Below are 22,149 nucleotides of genomic sequence, written 5' to 3'. Positions count from 1 at the left end.
AACGTTCTCGAGAATGTTCTCAGAACATTCCTGCAACATGGAAATTATTGTTTAAACAAGAGAATATACTTGAAATAAAGTTTAAATAGGCATAACTTAAAACTAAATGTTATTATGCATATATTATTGTCTATTAGAGTTAGCTATTTTGTTGATGTGATAAATTTACCAATAAGTTGCTTAAATTCTCAGTTTATATCAGAGAATATTTCGACTTTCGACAAATTTTTCCAAATTTTTTTTTTAATTTCATTAGAATCTAGAAGCCTCTATCTCCCTCCATGCCAAATCTCAGCGCGCTCGGACCGACTCGAAAAAATTAAAAAAAAAAGTCGGCCATTTTGATTTTTTTTAATGCAGTTTGTTTTGTCTCGGGGCCTTCTATGACATTTGGTCGAGCACCCCCCACCTATCACGCACCGTTTAAAAGTTGCCATACAAAATAAAAGTGGCCAGTTTTCCCGCAATTGTAACATTTTTCCAAAAAAAAAATTTTCATACGTATCTAGGGGACCCCGAAATTCCGTCACCAAAATTTCAGCGCGCTAGGACAAAATTCAAAAAGTTTAAAAAAAAGTCGGCCATATTGAAAAAAAATGGCGGCGTCAAAAACTGCCAGGGTCCCTCTATGACATTTGGTCGAGCACCCCCCACCTAAGTCTCACCGTTTGGCCGGGCCGTCATACATTTTTCTGACCGGAAGCGGACGACCAAAAGTCGGAATTTTCTGGGGGTAAGGACTACACCTAAACTATCGTGAATATTCATGGTATAAACTACGATAAATAAATAAATTCTCGTTCTCGAGAACATTCTCAGAAGTTACCGAGAATTTCTCATGTGGAAAGTTTCGCAACTTTGGAAAGTTCTCGTGCGTGCATTGCTAGTCCGGGGCAGTAATTGATTGAATTTACTGTTCAATAAATCTGAATTAATTTAGGCATGATCTTCAGCTTATATTCTGTCTGGGACACTATCAAATTATTTATTTATTATTTATATAATACAAGAAAAAGAAATTCAAATGCCAAAAATGATGTTCGGTGGGCGTGTCCCGCACCCAGATTTTATGAAACAAAAAATTATTACTCAAGATGGGGCATTAGATCGAAGTTATTATGGGTATTCACGCATAGGGTATTAGTTAGCTTATCATATTCTTTATATCACAATAATGTGTTTGCTCAACACATTGAATAAAAGCAAATTTACGATGTGTCCCGGGCTAGTGACTGATATCGGTGTAATTTGCAAAACATGTCATTACTCCTTCAAAGTTGTAGACCAGGAACTCAGTGTCTCAAACATAGTATGCTTTAGTTGTGCCTTAACCGTTGAATAAAGTAGAGGTACAGTCACAGTATAATAAAGTGATTTTTTAAACGTTTCTCCGTCCTTCGCTGGGTTTGGTCCTATGTTTTTTTGAGATCGGTGGTGCAATTTACTCCGAAAGTTTTAGTGCAATTATCGTTATGTAATGTAAGTGATTAAGAAGTCATCGAAAGTACGTAAATCCACCATGATTACATCTCCTCTGTATCGTTCATGCCATTTCTGTAATTGCTAAAAAGCGATTAATTTTGATATCGCTGGTGTTGATTTCCCTGGTTTCGGTGGATTTTTTGACCACCGATATCAAAAAAGTGATCACTGAATTCAAATCCTGCTTTGTAAACTAGTTTGTTGTACTAATTTATCATGTCTAAAAAGTGAAAGATACGTTGTACAAACGTAAAATTATGTTTGTAAGTAAATTATGTCATAGTAGGTACACAAAATCACTAGTTCACTATGAGTAGTTTTTTTAGACCAGACGTATAGACCCAATGTTTCTTTCTCTGTCTTGATATTCTTTTCCAACCAATTAAGTAAATTATGTTCGTTCGTTCCTCTGTATCACCGGAGGCCCTACACCTCGATACCTTTAAACATGTCAGCCATCTTAAATAAATGTAGTCAATTAGATCCCACTTCTTTTAAAATAACTTGTGTATGTAAGTACTATGCAAGGTGAACCCAAGGGACAGGATGTACAGAACAAGGGATTAAAAATAAAATAGCATTCTAATGTCGAGATCGCTTCAAAGGCACTGAGCGTACCTACTGATCGATATTTCTAAAGGATAGCCATAGACACAAATTGAAGACAGCAAATGTTTTAACAATCCTCAATGTCTTATATCTTTGTCAACAACTTTGTTACAATTTAGCTCAAGTGTTTGAGGGTGCTGGAGATCATAATTAATTGGTAATTAGATCTTCAAGCATTACTCGACTACTTCAAATATTATAGTTTTAAATTGACGGAGTTTAAACTCTTTTATTAAAAAAATACTTGTTTTCCGTATTGCATCATATTGCTTTATAAGTATATTAAATATTTAATGAGCATTAAACACCACTCAAGAGTGTATTGTTTATCGGGTGCAGGTAACACAAGTTTTTTTTAGATGCGTGTGCGGTCGGATTGCGTGAAACAAACATCTTCTCCTTCATGGATATAATAATGCAATGAATAATTGATTATAATGTGCGAATTTGTGGTCGACAATGTCGACATGTCTGAAACTCGTTTCAGGACCACACATCACCCTATTATATGAGGCCAGTCATATAGTGTGGGATATCTTCTAGAGATGTTGATTTAGTCATATAGATCTAGAGACGTAATTTGGTTATTTTAAAATCTTGAGTCTATATCTATTAAATTTATGTAAGCTTTCGAGGTCCTTAGCCTTGTTTCATCGCTTATCAACAAATAGGATTGAAAAATATGATTAAAATAATTATATAATTGAGATATAAAACCTAAATGTGATTTTGGTGTAAGCATTATTGAATTCGGTGACGCAAATTGATTTCAGTGCCTGCATATGATTTCGGTGTTTTTTAAATCTCAAATATCTTGAAAACTATAAGGTTCTAATGGAGGCCTCCACTACCAATATTTTTTATATTAAGGGTAGATTTTAGGAAATAAACTCGCATATTATATAAGTTAAAAAAAATTTTGGCACCGAAGTCAGGCACCGAATGTCATCTCTGAGAATCGCCCTTACCTGGTTAACCACTGGCTTGACCCTCCCTTTATCCATCACCCTCTCGAGCTGCGCAGAGTTAAAGTTGCTGACGCCAATACTGCGCACTAACCCCTTCGCCACCAAGCCCTCCATGGCGAACCACGCGTCCAGGTAATCGTAGTCGGAGTATTGGAGCACGTTGGCTATCCTTGGGAGGGGCTCGCCGCCTTCCTGTGGATTTACAGGATAAACATGATTCATCATCAGCCTATTCTCGTCCACTGCTGGACATAGGCCTCTCCTATTGCACGCCATTGAGCACGATTTGCGGCAACTCTGATCCAGCTCTTGCCAGCCGCCTTGCGGAGGTCATCGCTCCATCTAGTCTGAGGGCGTTCTACGCTACGTTTGCCGATCTTACTTATCTAATACCTTTAAAAAAGCAATTCTTGTATATTATGTGTTATATTTATATATATATGTATTTCGGGGATCTCGGACACGGCTCTAACGATTTCGATGAAATTTGATGGTATATGGGGTTTTTGAGGCCAAAAAACCGATCTAGCTAGGTCTTATCTCTGGGAAAACCCACATTTTTGAGTTTTTAATTTTTTTTTTTTTTTTATTCATAATCCATAAATTTTATGTGTACATGTTGATGTTAGGCAATACAGTGAGAATCAATACAATTTTACCCAGTGGGTGTAGCTACATATTTACTTACATACCTACTTATTAACTAACCGTTTATATTATAATATTCACTTAAGCTGTAGGGGCATAACTCAATGACAAATTTTTTAAGTGCTGTCACAAATTTCAAGTCATCGAGTGACTTAATTTAGACGGGCAGCGCATAGGGGCAGCGTATTAAACACTTTAGCAGCAACATAGATAGTGCTACGCTGGTAGATTGCTGTCGTAGCAACATGAGCCCGGATGTCGTGAGCAAACATTGAGTTTAGTCTGTCGCTATTAAAGTTATTTTTTGCAGGAAATTTATTTACATGCCGGCGAACTAGTTTGCAGAGCTCTATTATATACAGTGCAGAAAAGTGGGCAAACCTAATTTTTTAAAAGAGGCCGGCTCTGCACGACTCTCGATTTGATTTGACGTTTTCCGAGCAAAGCTCGGTCTCCCAGATATTTCATACCTTAAATGACATGGGGTTGTGTATCATATACAGGTCGAAGTATTCTAAGCCGGTGGCAGCCAGGGAGGCGCGGCAGGCGCCCTCCACCAGCTCAGGCCAGTGGAAGGTGCTCCACATCTTCGTGATGAACAGCTCCTCGCTAGAACCAGTGTATTCATACCTTGAACGACATGGGGTTGTGTATCATATACAGGTCGAAGTATTCTAAGCCGGTGGCAGCCAGGGAGGCGCGGCAGGCGCCCTCCACCAGCTCAGGCCGGTGGAAGGTGCTCCACATCTTCGTGATGAACAGCTCCTCGCTAGAACCAGTGTATTCATACCTTGAATGACATGGGGTTGTGTATCATATACAGGTCGAAGTATCCCAAGCCGGTGGCAGCCAGGGAGGCGCGGCAGGCGCCCTCCACCAGCTCAGGCCGGTGGAAGGTGCTCCACATCTTCGTGATGAACAGCTCCTCGCTAGAACCAGTGTATTCATACCTTGAATGACATGGGGTTGTGTATCATATACAGGTCGAAGTATCCCAAGCCGGTGGCAGCCAGGGAGGCGCGGCAGGCGCCCTCCACCAGCTCAGGCCGGTGGAAGGTGCTCCACATCTTCGTGATGAACAGCTCCTCGCTAGAACCAGTGTATTCATACCTTGAATGACATGGGGTTGTGTATCATATACAGGTCGAAGTATCCCAAGCCGGTGGCAGCCAGGGAGGCGCGGCAGGCGCCCTCCACCAGCTCAGGCCGGTGGAAGGTGCTCCACATCTTCGTGATGAACAGCTCCTCGCTAGAACCAGTGTATTCATACCTTGAATGACATGGGGTTGTGTATCATATACAGGTCGAAGTATCCCAAGCCGGTGGCAGCCAGGGAGGCGCGGCAGGCGCCCTCCACCAGCTCAGGCCGCTGGAAGGTGCTCCACATCTTCGTGATGAACAGCTCCTCGCTAGAACCAGTGTATTCATACCTTGAATGACATGGGGCTGTGTATCATATACAGGTCGAAGTATCCCAAGCCGGTGGCAGCCAGGGAGGCGCGGCAGGCGCCCTCCACCAGCTCAGGCCGGTGGAAGGTGCTCCACATCTTCGTGATGAACAGCTCCTCGCTAGAACCAGCGTATTCATACCTTGAACGACATGGGGTTGTGTATCATATACAGGTCGAAGTATTCCAAGCCGATGGCAGCCAGGGAGGCGCGGCAGGCGCCCTCCACTAGCTCAGGCCGGTGGAAGGTGCTCCACATCTTCGTGATGAACAGCTCCTCGCTAGAACCAGTGTATTCATACCTTGAATGACATGGGGTTGTGTATCATATACAGGTCGAAGTATCCCAAGCCGGTGGCAGCCAGGGAGGCGCGGCAGGCGCCCTCCACCAGCTCAGGGCGGCGGAAGGTGCTCCACATCTTCGTGATGAACAGCTCCTCGCTAGAACCAGTGTATTCATACCTTGAATGACATGGGGTTGTGTATCATATACAGGTCGAAGTATCCCAAGCCGGTGGCAGCCAGGGAGGCGCGGCAGGCGCCCTCCACCAGCTCAGGACGGTGGAAGGTGTTCCACATCTTCGTGATGAACAGGTCCACGCTAGAACCAGTGTATTCATACCTTGAACGACATGGGGTTGTGTATCATATACAGGTCGAAGTATTCCAAGCCGGTGGCAGCCAGGGAGGCGCGGCAGGCGCCCTCCACCAGGTCAGGCCGGTGGAAGGTGCTCCACAACTTGTTCATGATGAATAGCTCCTCACTGAAACATGGGCATCAAAAGGGAATATTAAGGCAAAGCTCTGGCACCACTAGCACATACAGTAAACAAACCTCATTGACATCATCAATGAGACATCATGCGTCACTATAGGTCAATCACCGTGAAACACAACAATAGAAAATTCGGTCTCTGCCTCTCTATCACTCTTTGCTTAGTTGATCGATAGAGACGCAGATAACTAAATTTTGATTTTCGCGTTTACCGGTAGGCCCTTGTTAACAAACCGCCTTGATGCGTCAAAAAACAGTTTAAGGCACAGTGTGTATAAGTTAGTCTGTGAATTTACTAGAGTCGGTAGTGCTGCACTCTGGCGGCAGAACATTGCAGTAATATCCCATATTCAAGAGGTTCAGAAAGAGATGAAGATATGTAGGTTTAGTTTACTAGTAATTAATTTCTTCTAATCCTAATAAGGTCTAGTTTGCCCTTTCGGTATCATCATAGCAGGATTAGTTGTCAAGCGAATCCCAGCAGGCTCCCATGAGCCGTGGCAAAATGGCGATAGCACAAGGAAGAAGAGTAATTATATAATTACTTCCTATTTGAAAATTTCCCAACGGAGCGGCAGCTGATGTGTAATGATCGCCAGCAAACAACTTGACTACAATCATTCTATTGCTAGTTTGCAATCTATGTACAGTCGACGTCAAAAGTAGTTTACACTTTTGCACCTTACTCCTTTGTAATAAGGCAAACATTGTAAACATATCTTTGACATCGACTGTACAGTCAGCTCTAGAGAAAAGGTACCCAGCCGGTGGCGTTCTAAAAGGTTAAAAACAAAAGCCGGCTAAATAAAAGACTGTCTACTCGTCCGTAAGTCGATACTTACCGTCGAACAGTCCCATCTAGTATCTCTCGTATCCCCTCGCCGACCTCCCTCTCGTTGCCATAGATATACGCCGTGTCTATGGCCCGGTAGCCGACGTCTATGGCTCGCTATGTGTGTGGCTAGCTTGAGGCACTTACCGCCGAACAGTGCCATCTAGAATCTTCGCTCGTATCCCCTCGCCCACTTCCCTCTCGTTTCCATAGATAAATGCCGTGTCTATGGCCCGGTAGCCGAGGTCTATGGCTCGCTATGTGTGTGGCTAGCTTGGGGCACTTACCGCCGAACAGTGCCATCTAGTATCTTCGCTCGTATCCCCTCGCCCACTTCCCTCTCGTTTCCATAGATATACGCCGTGTCTATGGCCCGGTAGCCGAGGTCTATGGCTCGCTATGTGTGTGGCTAGCTTGAGGCACTTACCGCCGAACAGTGCCATCTAGTATCTTCGCTCGTATCCCCTCGCCCACTTCCCTCTCGGTTCCATAGATATACGCCGTGTCTATGGCCCGGTAGCCTAGGTCTATGGCTCGCTATGTGTGTGGCTAGCTTGGGGCACTTACCGTCGAACAGTGCCATCTAGTATCTTCGCCCGTATCCCCGCCCCGACTTCCCTCTCGTTTCCATAGATATACGCCGTGTCTATGGCCCGGTAGCCGAGGTCTATGGCTCGCTATGTGTGTGGCTAGCTTGGGGCACTTACCGTCGAACAGTGCCATCTAGTATCTTCGCCCGTATCCCCTCCCCGACTTCCCTCTCGTTTCCATAGATATACGCCGTGTCTATGGCCCGGTAGCCGAGGTCTATGGCTCGCTATTTGTGTGGCTAGCTTGGGGCACTTACCGCCGAACAGTGCCATCTAGTATCTTCGCTCGTATCCCCTGCCCGACCTCCCTCTCGTTTCCATAGATATACGCCGTGTCTATGGCCCGGTAGCCGAGGTCTATGGCCGCTGCCACTATGTGTGTAGCTAGCTTGGGATCCAGCTGTAACGTATTAGTTTAGTAAATTTTTCGCCAATCTGATTAAATAAGAAATACAACAAATATTTGCATGCTGTTTGTGGACGGTTGAATTAGGAGGAACTTTATGTATATATAACAACTGTAATCTGACCCTATTCACGCAAATAAATAATTTATGATTATGATTTATGATTATGCCCGATCGAATCAGGAGGTGCGGACGCAAACGGCAATTTGGCTCGGTGATTCGATTGCCCGATCAAATCAGGAGGTGTGGAAACAAAAATGCCAATTTTCGAAGCTAGTATCTATGGAAAGCTAGGATCTGTACGTGCGATTGTTTATTAGGACAACTTACCAATATTGTACGCTTTTGTAAGGCAGGATACGGAGAACATAAATATTTTGTACCACCTTTGTAAACCTCACCCATAACCATACAATAAATTTTATATTTTTTGATTTTGGATTTTGATTTTGATATGGTTCTAAAATTGGCGATTAAATTGTGTAGGTGTGGACGCTAGATGAGATTGGCGTCAATTATTTTCCTGACAAATCGACCGATTTGATCAGGCCCGTCTGGATACCACGATAACATTTGGCAGTGTGAAAAGGGGTCGAAGCACAGAATAATAGTACTACTGTACAGAAAGGACACTTCCTACAAGACCGAAGTTTGACAGCGATTCAGGGTCGAATCATGATATCCCTTTCTAATTTATGGCACTATCCCTCTCGACTATTTAGGGTTGTCAAAATGCAAGTCATTGTCTTATCTGTGTTCATGCACGCAAAGGGACGTCAAGTTGTGTCAACCCTAATAATTGCTCGGAGCAATGCTGAGCCGAGCGAGTTTGCCCGAAGTCAGGAGTGTCTCCCCACTGGTCAAGTTTAAGGTTTACTATTCAGGTCACTAGATGGCAGGCACTACAAGGCCCGTTCAAAGAGAATATGAGGCATTATCTATGAAAAGGGACCTTATTGTCGATGGCGCTTACGCCGCACAGCGTCGCGCGGCATTGTATTTATATCGGAGCATCGTTAATAATGGCGTAAGCGCCATCGACAATAAGGTCCTTTTTCATAGATAACGTCACATATACGCACGGTCCGCATACGATTTAAATAAAATAAACGGTGAAATAATCTTACCAATGCAGTCCCAAGGGCGATAATGGGCATTTTCCTCCCGTCTCGCAGCTGTATGTAACTCATGTTACTAACGCTCCCATACGTGATCTTAGCGTTCTTCAGCTCTTTTATCTTGGCCGCGTAATCTGTATTTGAAGTAAAAGCAGAAAAACCCCAATGCAATGAAATATATAAGCCGATTTTGATAAAAGAAGAGAAGAAATGCTTGCAAATAAAAGAAACCGGGCAAGTGCGAGTCGGACTCGCGCACGAAGCAAAAAAAAACGGAAAAAAATGCAAAAAGAAAACGGTCACCCATCCAAGTACTGTCCACGCCCGACGTTGCTTAACTTTGGTCAAAAATCACGTTTGCTGTATGGGAGCCCCACTTAAATCTTTATTTTATTCTGTTTTTAGTATTTGTTGTTATAGCGGCAACAGAAATACATCATCTGTGAAAATTTCAACTGTCTAGCTATCACGGTTCGTGAGATACAGCCTGGTGACAGACAGACGGACAGACGGACGGACGGACGGACAGCAGAGTCTTAGTAATAGGGCCCCGTTTTACCTTTTGGGTACGGAACCTTAAAAACAGGATAAGTGTGAGTCGGACGTTCCGTACTTTTTAGTATTTGTTGCTATAGCGGCAACAGAAATAAATCGTCTGAGAAAATTTCAACTGTGAAAGACAGACGGACAGTGGAGTGTTAGTAATAGGGTCCCGTAACCCTTTGGGTACGGAACCTTAAAAATGTATAGTTTTTGTGGACCGGGCGTTAGCGAAGGTCTCCGTTTCAGCTTGGGCAAATATTCTTTCGTATGTCCGGATGTTATCCTCTGTTGGTCGCAATTCTCAACCGATTCTCGTGAAACTTTGTGAGCAGGTTCATAAAAATTAGTGCCTACGTCAATTCTTGGGATTAGTTGTCAAGCGGACCCCAGGAGCCGTGGCAAAATGCCGGGATAACGCGAGGAAGAATCGCTTATCTTATTTACCTATATCTGTCTCTATCTGGATGTCATTGGTCGCAACGTTGACAGGTACAGAGTTGACAGTCTTGACAGGTTTGGTGTTGACAGGCTTGACAGGTACGCCATTGACAGTGTTGACAGGTCTGTTATTGACAGTGTTGACAGGTTTGGTGCTGACAGGTACGCCGTTGACAGTGTTGACAGGTACGGCGTTGACAGTGTTGACAGGTCTGGTGTGGGGGTTCAGAGCGCGGCCGGTGCTTTCCAATTTCAAGTTATCCATTGCTACCGGTGTGAGTTTTCTCTGGAAAAATTATTATAAATACGAGTAATATGAGTAAAAATATAAATTGTAATGAAATATAAATGTATTTTGACCGTGACCGAGTTGACCGTGACGTCACTATACCTATACCTACTCGTTTTCACATAAATTGCATGTAGGGAAATCGGTTTTTGACAGTTCTAAACAAGAAGCTGAGTTCACTAGTAGGAAAGTACCCAATAACTATTATACATGTAGGTACCTATCAGTGGCGGCGCGTCAAAAATATCCATAGGCAAGCCGGGGCTAATTTGGCTTACATATTTCCTTTACAACTCTGCTCAAACGTCGAAAAACAGGCAAGCCGGTGGGAATCGGCTTTTAAGGACGCGCCGCCACTGGCACCTATAGTCTGTAGGTATTTAAATAAAAATAAACAAACAATTTGCACATTTTAGGGTAGTTATAACATTTATTGGTTAACCAACCAAATACAAAACCGCCTGGATCTGTCACGGAACGACCTGACTTTAACCTACATTATTTGATCGTGTAATGTTTTCGTCTACCCTCAACTGGCTTAAGGAGCCATTTGAGGGTAGATTTTGTTTACTTTTATTTAAATACCTAAAGATACAGAGTACAAGTAACATTTAAAAATAACGGAATTAAATCAATTATATCAAAACTTCCTGTAGGTAAATTAAATATTAACAGTTTAGCTTAAATATTTAAAGCATACTTACGATTACAAAAACACTTAATAACAAGTACAACTTCATTTTTTTTATTATAGCGTCACAATACGTTTATATCCAGGAATATTTATTTCCATAATGATCACTATTTTTTTTTGAATAGGGGCTAGCCTTAAAAAGTCATAGTGTCAGCTAAGTTTAGGGAGACTTAAAAATGAACTGATTAAAAGTAATTTTATCTGTTTCGAAGTAAATTACTGTTGTAATTAAGGAACAAAAGAATATATTATGAGGTATTTTTGCTCCTGATAGGTAAAAAAATCCGGACAAATGCGAGTCGGACTCGCCCACCGAGGGTTCCGTACTTTTTTACTCCGAAATCAAGCAAAGTTACTATCCGGTATCCGGCCCGTTAGTAGGTCACAATCTGATATCCGGCCGTACTTTGAATTAAAGGCTGAATACGCTGGATACCGGATAGTAACCGAATATCCGGCGCATCTCTAATTATAATGCAGATTTCTGCAGGCCATATGCGTCGACGTCCCCGACTACCTATATAAGTTGGCCGTTTTGTGGAATACCCCTCAAACTATTGTATTGTATTGTGTTGTGTTTAGGGTTTCTGGTTTCTCGACCTTTTTAATTTCTCGAGGCACGGGAATTCTCGACCAACATTTCTCGAGTTTCTCGAGTATCTCGAGAAATTTTGAAAGCTCCAAAAACACCATGTTATTTAATTTTTTTTTTGCTTTTTTACAAATCAGATTGATAGGAATCGTAGGTGAGATCAATAATCAAACATATGGTACATTTTTAGTCACCATAAATTGCACTTAATAATCAAAAATACAACAACAAAAAAAAACTATAGGTGCAGGCGTGTGCACCGGCGATGTGTTATGCTATAGTGTATTTCTTTAGGTATTCAACAAAATGTAAACAAACCGCAATATGGTATTTTATTAGGCAGCAATATTCAAGTTAACAAACTTAACTCGATGTGACAAAACTTACAGAAGTTTTACTAATTACTATTATTTACTCGTACTTACTCAACGTAACAATAAAGCTGCTAAAATTGAAATATTTTGCTAATAGGAATATATCCGGATGATTTGATTTATCAATAGTAATTTAGTTTTGTAATATTTGCTATTACATATTGCTATTACATAGTCCTATAATTCGTTACAAAAAAATTAAAAGCGTTTTTCAATAAAAAGACACTACATGAATGTCATGAATCATGATAGTTCAAAAGTTTCAAAACATGAAAATCGGTTAAAGCTAGAACTACGGCCCCGACACTATCATGGATACTGACCCCATATAACCATTCCAGTCGCAGAATCATCAAAGTGGTAACTAAATGTCAGATGTGTCGTAACAGAGTCCACACAATGTGTCTAGAATTGTTTCGAAACAAAGTGTCGTCGCCGTGTGTACACTTTTCCGTAACAAGGTGTCGACACATTTGTGTGCACTTTGCGTGCGGTTTGCGACTAAATCTGACAGAAAATTTGTGACAGCAAATGTCAATATAAAATACCTCTTGAAAACCAAGGTTTGTCAAACTACTATTAGTGTCTCGTGTGCTCGTAAGTAATTCTAGTAAGTCATCATGGGCGATGCAAATGAAAACCATATAAACACCCAACACCCGTCAACCTTTTACAGAAAAGTTTTTAAAGAAATGCAATAAGCTACTTAGGTCAGCCAACGAATGCTCCAAAACGTTGTAGAGGGAAATGCTCGGAACACAATTTTTGACTCTGTAACTTGGTTTGGACAAGTTAGGAGGTGAACATATCAAAAGTCCCCGGCCGTAGCCCTTGAGCAGGGGGAAGAGAGGGGGCTTTGATGGTCCCATTTTCCGGTTTTTCGATTATATCTCGGAAACTATGCATCTTAGCGACATGGCCACTTATACAAAATGAAAGTTAATTTAATTTGTTACAAGTTTATTCAGTCAATTTTTTCGATATGTTGAATAGTTTTTGAGATATCCGCTCTTGAAAGTTTATTTAGGGCTCTCAATATTATCTTGATATATCTACATCAGTGAAGGTGCTAGGCCGTGTATGGTATCGTTTTCGTATAAATCTGGGTTGCTGAATCCATTTAAGGTATCACATTGACACCATTCCACAAAATTAAAAAAAATCTTTTTAGGGTTCCGTACCTCAAAAGCAAAAAACGGAATCCTTATAGGATCACTCGTGCGTCTGTATGTCTGTCCGTCTGAATACACAAAATAGTTCTTTACCTATAGATGACAGGAAAACCTATTAGAAATGTGCAGTTAAGCGCGCGTCGGACTTAATGTACGGAACCCTTAATACGCTCGTCCGACTCGCACTTGGCCGGTTTTTTTTAAACTCCTCTTGACGCTTAACCGCTGAACCGATTTCGTTGAAATTTGGTATAGAAATAGTTTGCGTCCCGGAACAGGACATAGGATAGATCTTATAACCAAGCAACCTTTTGAAGGTGTGAAAAGTGGCGTGGAAATTTGTACGGGAAATTAATAACCGCTGAACCGATTTATATTAAATTTGGGATGGTCTACATCTTTGATTTAGTTAAAAATGATAAAAAAAACATGACTTCAAACCTAAACTTAAACAGTATTAACTTCAAGAAGTCAATTCTGAATTCCCCCCTACACCTCATTTCACACCTTTAAAGGATGATTTTTGAGATAACTTTTTATGTCCTGTCTCGGGACTCAAAATATATGTGTACTAAATTTAAATTAAAACTGTTCAGCAGTTTAAGCGTGAAGAGGAGTTTAAAAGAAAGTAAGTTTATATGTTTTTACTTTGGAATGGTGTCAATGTGATACCATAACTAAATTTGGTACTGCGCATTTATACGAAAACGATACCAAACATGGCCTCGTAGCTTTACTGTTGTAGAAGTCAAAATAAAATTGAGAGCCCTAAATTCTTATTACTTGACCAAACTTGTGTAGAAGGAAAAGGAAAAATAAAAGTCTTCGGCAGGAATATAAACACAAATATATATATATTTTTTTTTGCGTTACTATTTCAATCATCAAATATAAACATACCTTGATTATATTATTCTAGTGAGATCCTCATAGATAAACAAAAACATTTACTTAAAAAATTACAAGGTCGAAATGTCACCGAACTTGTGAGAGTAATATGTGAAAAATAAAAACTTTTATGACAAAAAAATCTGGACACAATTTAAGAAGCATCCAATTGCGTCGAGGAATCATCTGTATTTTTGCTTGTTTCATTACCTCCTCGCTTCTTTTTTTGTCCTTTGTATTCTGTAGCAATTTGTTAGATCTGAAAATAAAGATAACTTGCGTCGTCACGGATGTCGATTTATAGGTTTTAGGGAGTGCAGAATTCGAAAACTATGATCATTTTATATTCCAAGATGGCGGCTACGTATTTTGTCATAAAAGTCGTCATGGATATCGTTTTATAGGTTTTAGGGAGTGCAGAATTCGAAAATGATGACCATTTTGGATTCCAAGATGTCTGCCGTGCACTTTGTCATATAAGCCGTCATAGATGTTGATTTATAGGTGTTAGGAAAAGCAGATTTCGAAAATGATGACCATGACCAACAAAACGACATCCATATCGACTTTTAACATAGTGCATGGCCGCCATCTTGGATTCCAACATAGTTATTATTTTCGAAATCTGCGCTCCCTAAAACCTATAAAACGACATCCATGACGACTTTTATGACATAGTGCATGGCCGCCATCTTGGAATCCAAAATGGTCATCGTTTTCGAAATCTGCGCCCCCTAAAACCTATAAAACGACACCCATGACGACTTATATGACATAGTGCATGGCCACCATTTTGGAATCCAAAATGGTCATCATTTTCTAAATCTGCGCCCCCCAAAACCTATAAAACGACACCCATGACGACTTTTATGACATAGTGCATGGCCGCCATTTTGGATTCCAAAATGGCCATCATTTTCGAAATCTGCGTCCCCTAAAACCTATAAAACGACATCCATGACGACTTTTATGACATAGTGCATGGCCGCCATCTTGGAATCCAAAATGGTCATCGTTTTCGAAATCTGCGCCCCCTAAATCCTATAAAACGACACCCATGACGACTTATATGACATAGTGCATGGCCACCATTTTGGAATCCAAAATGGTCATCATTTTCTAAATCTGCGCCCCCCAAAACCTATAAAACGACACCCATGACGACTTTTATGGCATAGTGCATGGCCGCCATTTTGGATTCCAAAATGGTCATCATTTTCAAAATTGGAGCCCCCCAAAACCTATAAAACGACATCCATGACGACTTTTATGACATAGTGCATGGCCGCCATTTTGGATTCCAAAATGGTCATCATTTTCGAAATCTGCGCCCCCCAAAACCTATAAAACGACACCCATGACGACTTTTATGACATAGTGCATGGCCGCCATTCTGGATTACAAAATGGTCATCATTTTCTAAATCGGGGCCCCCTAAAACCCATAAAACGACATCCATGACGAATTTTATGACATAGTGCATGGCCGCCATTTTGGAATCGAAAATGGTTATCATTTTCGAAATCTGCGCCCCCCAAAACCTATAAAACGACACCCATGACGACTTTTATGACATAGTGCATGGCCGCCATTCTGGATTCCAAAATGGTCATCATTTTCTAAATCTGCGCCCCCCAAAACCTATAAAACGACACCCATGACGACTTTTATGACATAGTGCATGGCCGCCATTCTGGATTCCAAAATGGTCATCATTTTCTAAATCTGCGCCCCCCAAAACCTATAAAACGACATCCATGACGACTTTTATGACATAGTGCATGGCCACCATTTTGGAATCCAAAATGGTCATCATTTTCTAAATCTGCGCCCCCCAAAACCTATAAAACGACACCCATGACGACTTTTATGACATAGTGCATGGCCGCCATTTTGGATTCCAAAATGGCCATCATTTTCGAAATCTGCGTCCCCTAAAACCTATAAAACGACATCCATGACGACTTTTATGACATAGTGCATGGCCGCCATCTTGGAATCCAAAATGGTCATCGTTTTCGAAATCTGCGCCCCCTAAATCCTATAAAACGACACCCATGACGACTTATATGACATAGTGCATGGCCACCATTTTGGAATCCAAAATGGTCATCATTTTCTAAATCTGCGCCCCCCAAAACCTATAAAACGACACCCATGACGACTTTTATGGCATAGTGCATGGCCGCCATTTTGGATTCCAAAATGGTCATCATTTTCAAAATTGGAGCCCCCCAAAACCTATAAAACGACATCCATGACGACTTTTATGACATAGTGCATGGCCGCAATTTTGGATTCCAAAATGGACATCATTTTCGAAATCTGCGCCCCCCAAAACCTATAAAACGACACCCATGACGACTTTTATGACATAGTGCATGGCCGCCATTCTGGATTACAAAATGGTCATCATTTTCTAAATCGGGGCCCCCTAAAACCCATAAAACGACATCCATGACGAATTTTATGACATAGTGCATGGCCGCCATTTTGGAATCGAAAATGGTTATCATTTTCGAAATCTGCGCCCCCCAAAACCTATAAAACGACACCCATGACAACTTTTATGACATAGTGCATGCCCGCCATTCTGGATTCCAAAATGGTCATCATTTTCTAAATCTGCGCCCCGCAAAACCTATAAAACGACACCCATGACGACTTTTATGACATAGTGCATGGCCGCCATTCTGGATTCCAAAATGGTCATCATTTTCTAAATCTGCGCCCCCCAAAACCTATAAAACGACATCCATGACGACTTTTATGACATAGTGCATGGCCGCCATCTTGGAATCCAAAATGGTCATCATTTTTGAAATCTGCGCCCCCCAAAACCTATAAAATGACACCCATGACGACTTTTATGACATAGTGCATGGCCGCCATATTGGATTTCAAAATGGTCATCATTTTCTAAATCGGGGCCCCCTAAAACCTATAAAACGACATCCATGACGACTTTTATGACATAGTGCATGGCCGCCATCTTGGAATCCAAAATGGTCATCATTTTTGAAATCTGCGCCTCCTAAAACCTATAAAACGACACCCATGACGACTTTTATGGCATAGTGCATGGCCGCCATTTTGGACTCCAAAATGGTCATCATTTTCAAAATTGGGGCCCCCTAAAACGTATAAAACAACATCCATGACGACTTTTATGACACAGTGCATGGCGGCCATTTTGGATTCCAAAATGGTCATCATTTTCGAAATCGGCACTCCCTAAAAGCTATAAATCGACACCCATCTCGACTTTTATGACAAAGTGTTTGGCTACCATCTGCATGCAAGACATTTCTATTATTTTTACGTACATAAATGGCCCCCTGTCAACTTCCAACCGAGATTTAATCGATAATTTATTCGATTAATGTTCAGATTAATTCAATTTCAATCTATGTTAGGTCGACTAAACTAATCGTGATTAAAATTTGAGAATTAACTTTTTTTATTCCATTAATTAGTCGAATAAACAGTTAATCTATTAAGTCCCATCTCTGACCACGGCATTTTTACACTTTGAGAATATCTGAAAACAAATGAACACAAGGAGCCATTTTGCAAATCCAATAACTTTGTTATTACTTTTGACAGCGCGTGTCATGTGTCTACACAGAGTCGACACAAAGTCGAAACATTTGCGACTACTTTGTGACTGCAATATTTCTCAGCCTTAAACCATATTTATACATCATAATTAACAAGTTTCGTAGTATGTAAAGCGTTATTTCTGTTATTTAAGTATAGTATACGCATCGAAGTACTAAAAATGCATCAAATAATATATTTATGAACACAGGCACTGAGAAGTAAACAATTTCATTTCCGGCTAAACTAAAACAATTTGGTGGCGCGTTGATTATATTACACTTAGTTTATCAAATCACTCGAGCAGTTTAATTCCCCATAATAATTTAAGTCCTATTGTAATATAAATGCAAACAATATATAATTACGTCTTGTAATCCGTTTTAGAGATGGCGTATTAATGTCACTTATTTTTATTTAACTATTTTTCCATCTGACAGTTTCCATTTGACAGGAACAAAATGAACGAATGAACGAATGATTTTGGCATAAAGTAGTCGCAAACTAGTAACAATGTGTGCACACGGCGACCACACTTTATGTCACTTTGTGTCATGTGTCGACCCTTCCCCATTTCTGGTAACTGTGTCGACACGGCGACGACTCTGCGACTGGAATTGTGACCGAAACAGACGGTGTCGACACAAGATGTGTCTACACCGCGTCGTAACGGCGACTGGAAATGGTTGTATGGGACGTTACTTTGACGGAATGACGTTTTTAGTGATAGTGTAGGGAGTGTCATGAAGGAATGACGGCAAGTAATGAAGTTTATTTTAATAATTTCCGTCAGTATTGGAGTTATGTCAAAGTAATGATACTAGAAATGACATTATACTGACAGTGAATTGATTAGAATGATGAAATCAGAAATGACAGAAAGAATGATGGACGATAATGAAGTTATTAAACATTTTTAATATTTTTGAAGAAATGTCAAAATAATGACATTATACTGATAGTGAGTGGAGCGCATCACTCTAATCCCTCATTCCGTCATTTAAAGTACTTTAGAAGAAGGTTTTATACTAACAAGAGTCATTACTGGCATTTAAATCAATAAGTGAAGTATACCTACTCTATTATCATTGCTCTAAAGTTTATTTTCACTTGACTCTTAAGAAAAAAGGAAAACATGCAGAATACGATGCACAAAGAAAATCTCTGTCCCTTTCTAAAAATTTTCCATACATGAAATAAAAATTAAAAACCTTTTATTTTAAGTTGTTTACAACAATTTAATTATATTTTTACCGGGAAACGCGATAATCGAAATTTAGTTATCTGCCTCTTTATCGTTCGAATATGCAAAAGTGAGGATGATGATGATGAAAAGTGATAGAGAGGTTAGATAACGAAATTTCGTGTTTCGCGGTAGACCTCCAGATTGTGATGGATTGTGGTAGTGGCGCCCCCTACGCAGAGTTTCGAGTAATATTCCCTATTCAGGGAAATAGAATAATATAACAATAATAATAACAAACCAGGGCAGCTTGTGGCGAGCTGTTGGGGAGTAACGACCCCACGGACCCGAGTGCTCCCGAGAGTCGGTCAGGGTCTCCGTCTCCGGCGTGTCTTCGTCGGTCGGAGTGGACCCCAAGGAGACCCGCAGGACTCTCAGCTCTGGCTTGCCTTCATTGGCCGTCCAGAGAGGAGTCGCTAGAGCTATATGCTCCAGGGGTGGAAGTGAAAGATGCATAAGACGCGAGTTGGCACAGTGGCTGGTAACAGCCACTGGGTAGAAAGCGGCGCACACCTCTCGACACCCCTGAGCCGCTCACACCGATGTTGCCCCTGGTCGTCTTCACGACGGCAGTTTCAGGGGCCCATCTAGTTAGCGGCAAGTCACCACCTGCCTCGATAACGTGTGTTAGCATTGTTATGGCAGGTGTCCGAACTCTTTACAATAGCCCAGTCTCATTTTCCACCCAAACTTCAATCCATAGACCGTATACTATTCACTTTTGCTACAATAGTCCCAATGCCTGCTGAGACCGGTTCATGGGTGTCTATTGTTGCACCTATGAACGGGTTCCAGCAGGCGTTCTACATGACATTAAAGCTCTCCAAGGGGCCTCTACGTGTTGGATCTGTGTCCCCACGCAAGCCTATCAAAAAACCGGGATTATAGGCCCGTGATATCCAAGGAGATACAAATATAATAACAATAACAATATTTTTATTCACAATAAAAGTTTAACATGCACATTACAGTGAACCCCGCACTAGGCATGGCCTGTGTCGCGGGGGTCATGATCATCGCGAGATACCAATATAATAAACATAAGAATAGGAATTATATTAAACATAAGAATAGGAATTAGGAAAGAAAGAGGAGTGTGAACTTGTGTGTGTGTAAGCTTGTAGTGAGAAGGGAGTGAGAAGTGTGGGAATGAAATCTAAGAATGTAATGACTGCAGAAGTTTGTTAGATTTAAGTGTGTCCGAAAAGCGCTGTGAGAAACTGAAACTGAACTAGAGGAGGAATGAGGAAGTAAACCTATGAGTACATGGAGTTAGGACTCACTTGGGAAGGATTCAGAATTGCTTCTGATTCCTCGTAGTTCCAAGACTTTACCAGGTTTAGTATACGAATTTTTGCTTCATTCATGTTACAGTGCCTAATGTCACAAATATTACGCAATACTCTGCGTAGGGGGCGCCTCTAGCACATACTGAGGGCTTACCGCGTAATTTCGTTTTCTGCCTCTTTATCACTCTTGCGTATTCGAGCGTTAGAGACTGATAACGAAATTTCGATTTTCGCATTTCGAAGTAGACCCTCTGAATTTGCTAGTGGACCCTACGCCGACTTTTGCGTAATATTCCCTTTTGCGTTTTATTTCGTGCATAGAGCTCAATATATTTTTTAAAATATGGTCAACATCCCTATTTTGTATATTCTGTATATGGCCTTATATAATAACATGTTGTAAGTATGCATCTATCCTATAAATAAACTCTTTGGTTTAGGGCATTATTTATAAACGCGTTACTGACCTGAATTAGCTATGAAAAGTTTTGATCTTCTCGTTTTGGTCTTTATCTCTCATTTTGACTTATGTATTTCTAAGAAGGATAAAACATATTAACTAAATCAGGCCTGTAAAGCTTAAAAAGTTTTATAACTAATTGAGGATTAATAGTTAGTGTTTATGGTTGAATGTTCCATATAAGACTATCCCGTTCGAACTTGCTTTATGACGGACTCTTTTTTTATACCTCCTTACTTCGAACCTCCACAGATATTCTTTTTACTAAACGTCAGGTCAACCGCAGAAACCGCGACTAGTTTTAATCAGCAAAATCCTAACCACTTTTGCAATAATTATGTACAAGTATTAGTATTTCGGATACCCCAAAAACCTGTGTCTTAAAGGTCCTTCCCTCAGCATAATATATAGAATGCGACAGAAAAATGCGGTACTAAAGACTTTTTCATAAGGATCTGAAACGAAAAGAGATACTCAGATAAAGTTCGAAGGAACACAATATAGATCTTTAAGACGAAATAAATTGCATTCAGTTTTCTTCAAAACATCAATTAAACTTCTGCCATAGCCGTTTTTTTTACTAACCAAATAAAAACAAAGTATTTTTATTATGGGTAAGTTGACTAGGTTACATATCAGGTACCTTTTTAGGGTTCCGTACCCAAAGGGTAAAACTGGGCCCTATTACTAAGACTTCGCTGTCCGTCCTTCCGTCCGTCCGTCCGTCTGTCCGTCTGTCTGTCACCAGGCTGTATCTCACGAACCGTGATAGCTAGAGAGTTGAAATTTTCACAGATGATGTATTTCTGTTTTTCTTAACCAAAAACGTATACATTCTTACATAAAAGAAGAATCCAGTAGGTACAGTCAGCGTCGTATAGTAGGTAGCATCCAAAGTATTCAAATAGTTCGGTACACCATATAATAATAGGTATGTATGGCGTACCGAACTATTTGGATAGGTACTTTGGATGCTACCTACTATTATGATGCTGATCGTACTTTAAGAATAGTTTGATTCCCGGTTCGTGGTAGGAATAAAAAAAAATATTTGTATACATTTTTTAACTACCAATCTTTCACACATTCATGACGCACGCACGCACGAAAAGGTTGAAACAAATAAATATTCTTTTTAGTTACTTATTTCTTTTTCTGCATTTTTCTGGCTCATCGGGTATAGAGTTACCACAGTACATAGTATAGTTACGACAGATTAGAAATATTTAAATCGATGCTTGAATAATGTCTTGGTTTTGTGTTCTTCAAAACGTACACTACAACATAACTAAGAACGGTTAGGAAAATAATAATTTAAAATTCCCCGTGACAAGTAATGATGAAAATACTGATAGAAATACTGATAAGTGTGTGGGGAGATTGTGAGAGAGTGTGACCTGACTGGATCAAACGCTGGAGCGTCATGAAATTTCATGTCATTGCTAATGATAGTGTCGGGGCCGTAAACGATAGGGGACGGATCAAGGTAGTTTTTTATTTGGTTGGTAATAAATGTTTTAAGTAAGTATGTTCCTACTAGACTGGTCATATTTTTCATAAAATCGATTTCGACTGGCAAAGCATATTACTTTTTGGCAACCGGGTTTTTTAACCTAATTAGACCCTGCTGAATCCGAATTTGCCGGTTGCTCGATCGAAATCTTGACCGGAAGTGAGATATTTGACATTA

At 40.6% G+C, this 22,149-nt stretch overlaps 1 protein-coding gene across 1 annotated transcript in view; it reads right to left on the bottom strand.

Moving 5' to 3' along the window:
• The window catches only part of LOC134676349 (uncharacterized), a 46,273-nt gene that overhangs the window by 12,533 nt on the left and 11,591 nt on the right, over positions 1–22,149 (bottom strand). Inside the window, exons 6-10 of the mRNA XM_063534707.1 lie at positions 9,865–10,144; positions 8,887–9,011; positions 7,610–7,752; positions 5,778–5,919; positions 3,060–3,251 (exon numbers count right to left, since the gene is read on the bottom strand). Coding sequence (XP_063390777.1) covers positions 3,060–3,251; positions 5,778–5,919; positions 7,610–7,752; positions 8,887–9,011; positions 9,865–10,144 — 882 coding nt within the window. The remainder of the gene's footprint in view (positions 1–3,059; positions 3,252–5,777; positions 5,920–7,609; positions 7,753–8,886; positions 9,012–9,864; positions 10,145–22,149) is intronic.

Source organism: Cydia fagiglandana, chromosome 24 (assembly GCF_963556715.1).
Source record: "Cydia fagiglandana chromosome 24, ilCydFagi1.1, whole genome shotgun sequence".
NCBI lineage: Eukaryota > Metazoa > Arthropoda > Insecta > Lepidoptera > Tortricidae > Cydia > Cydia fagiglandana.
This window is presented reverse-complemented; position numbering and strand designations above follow the sequence as displayed.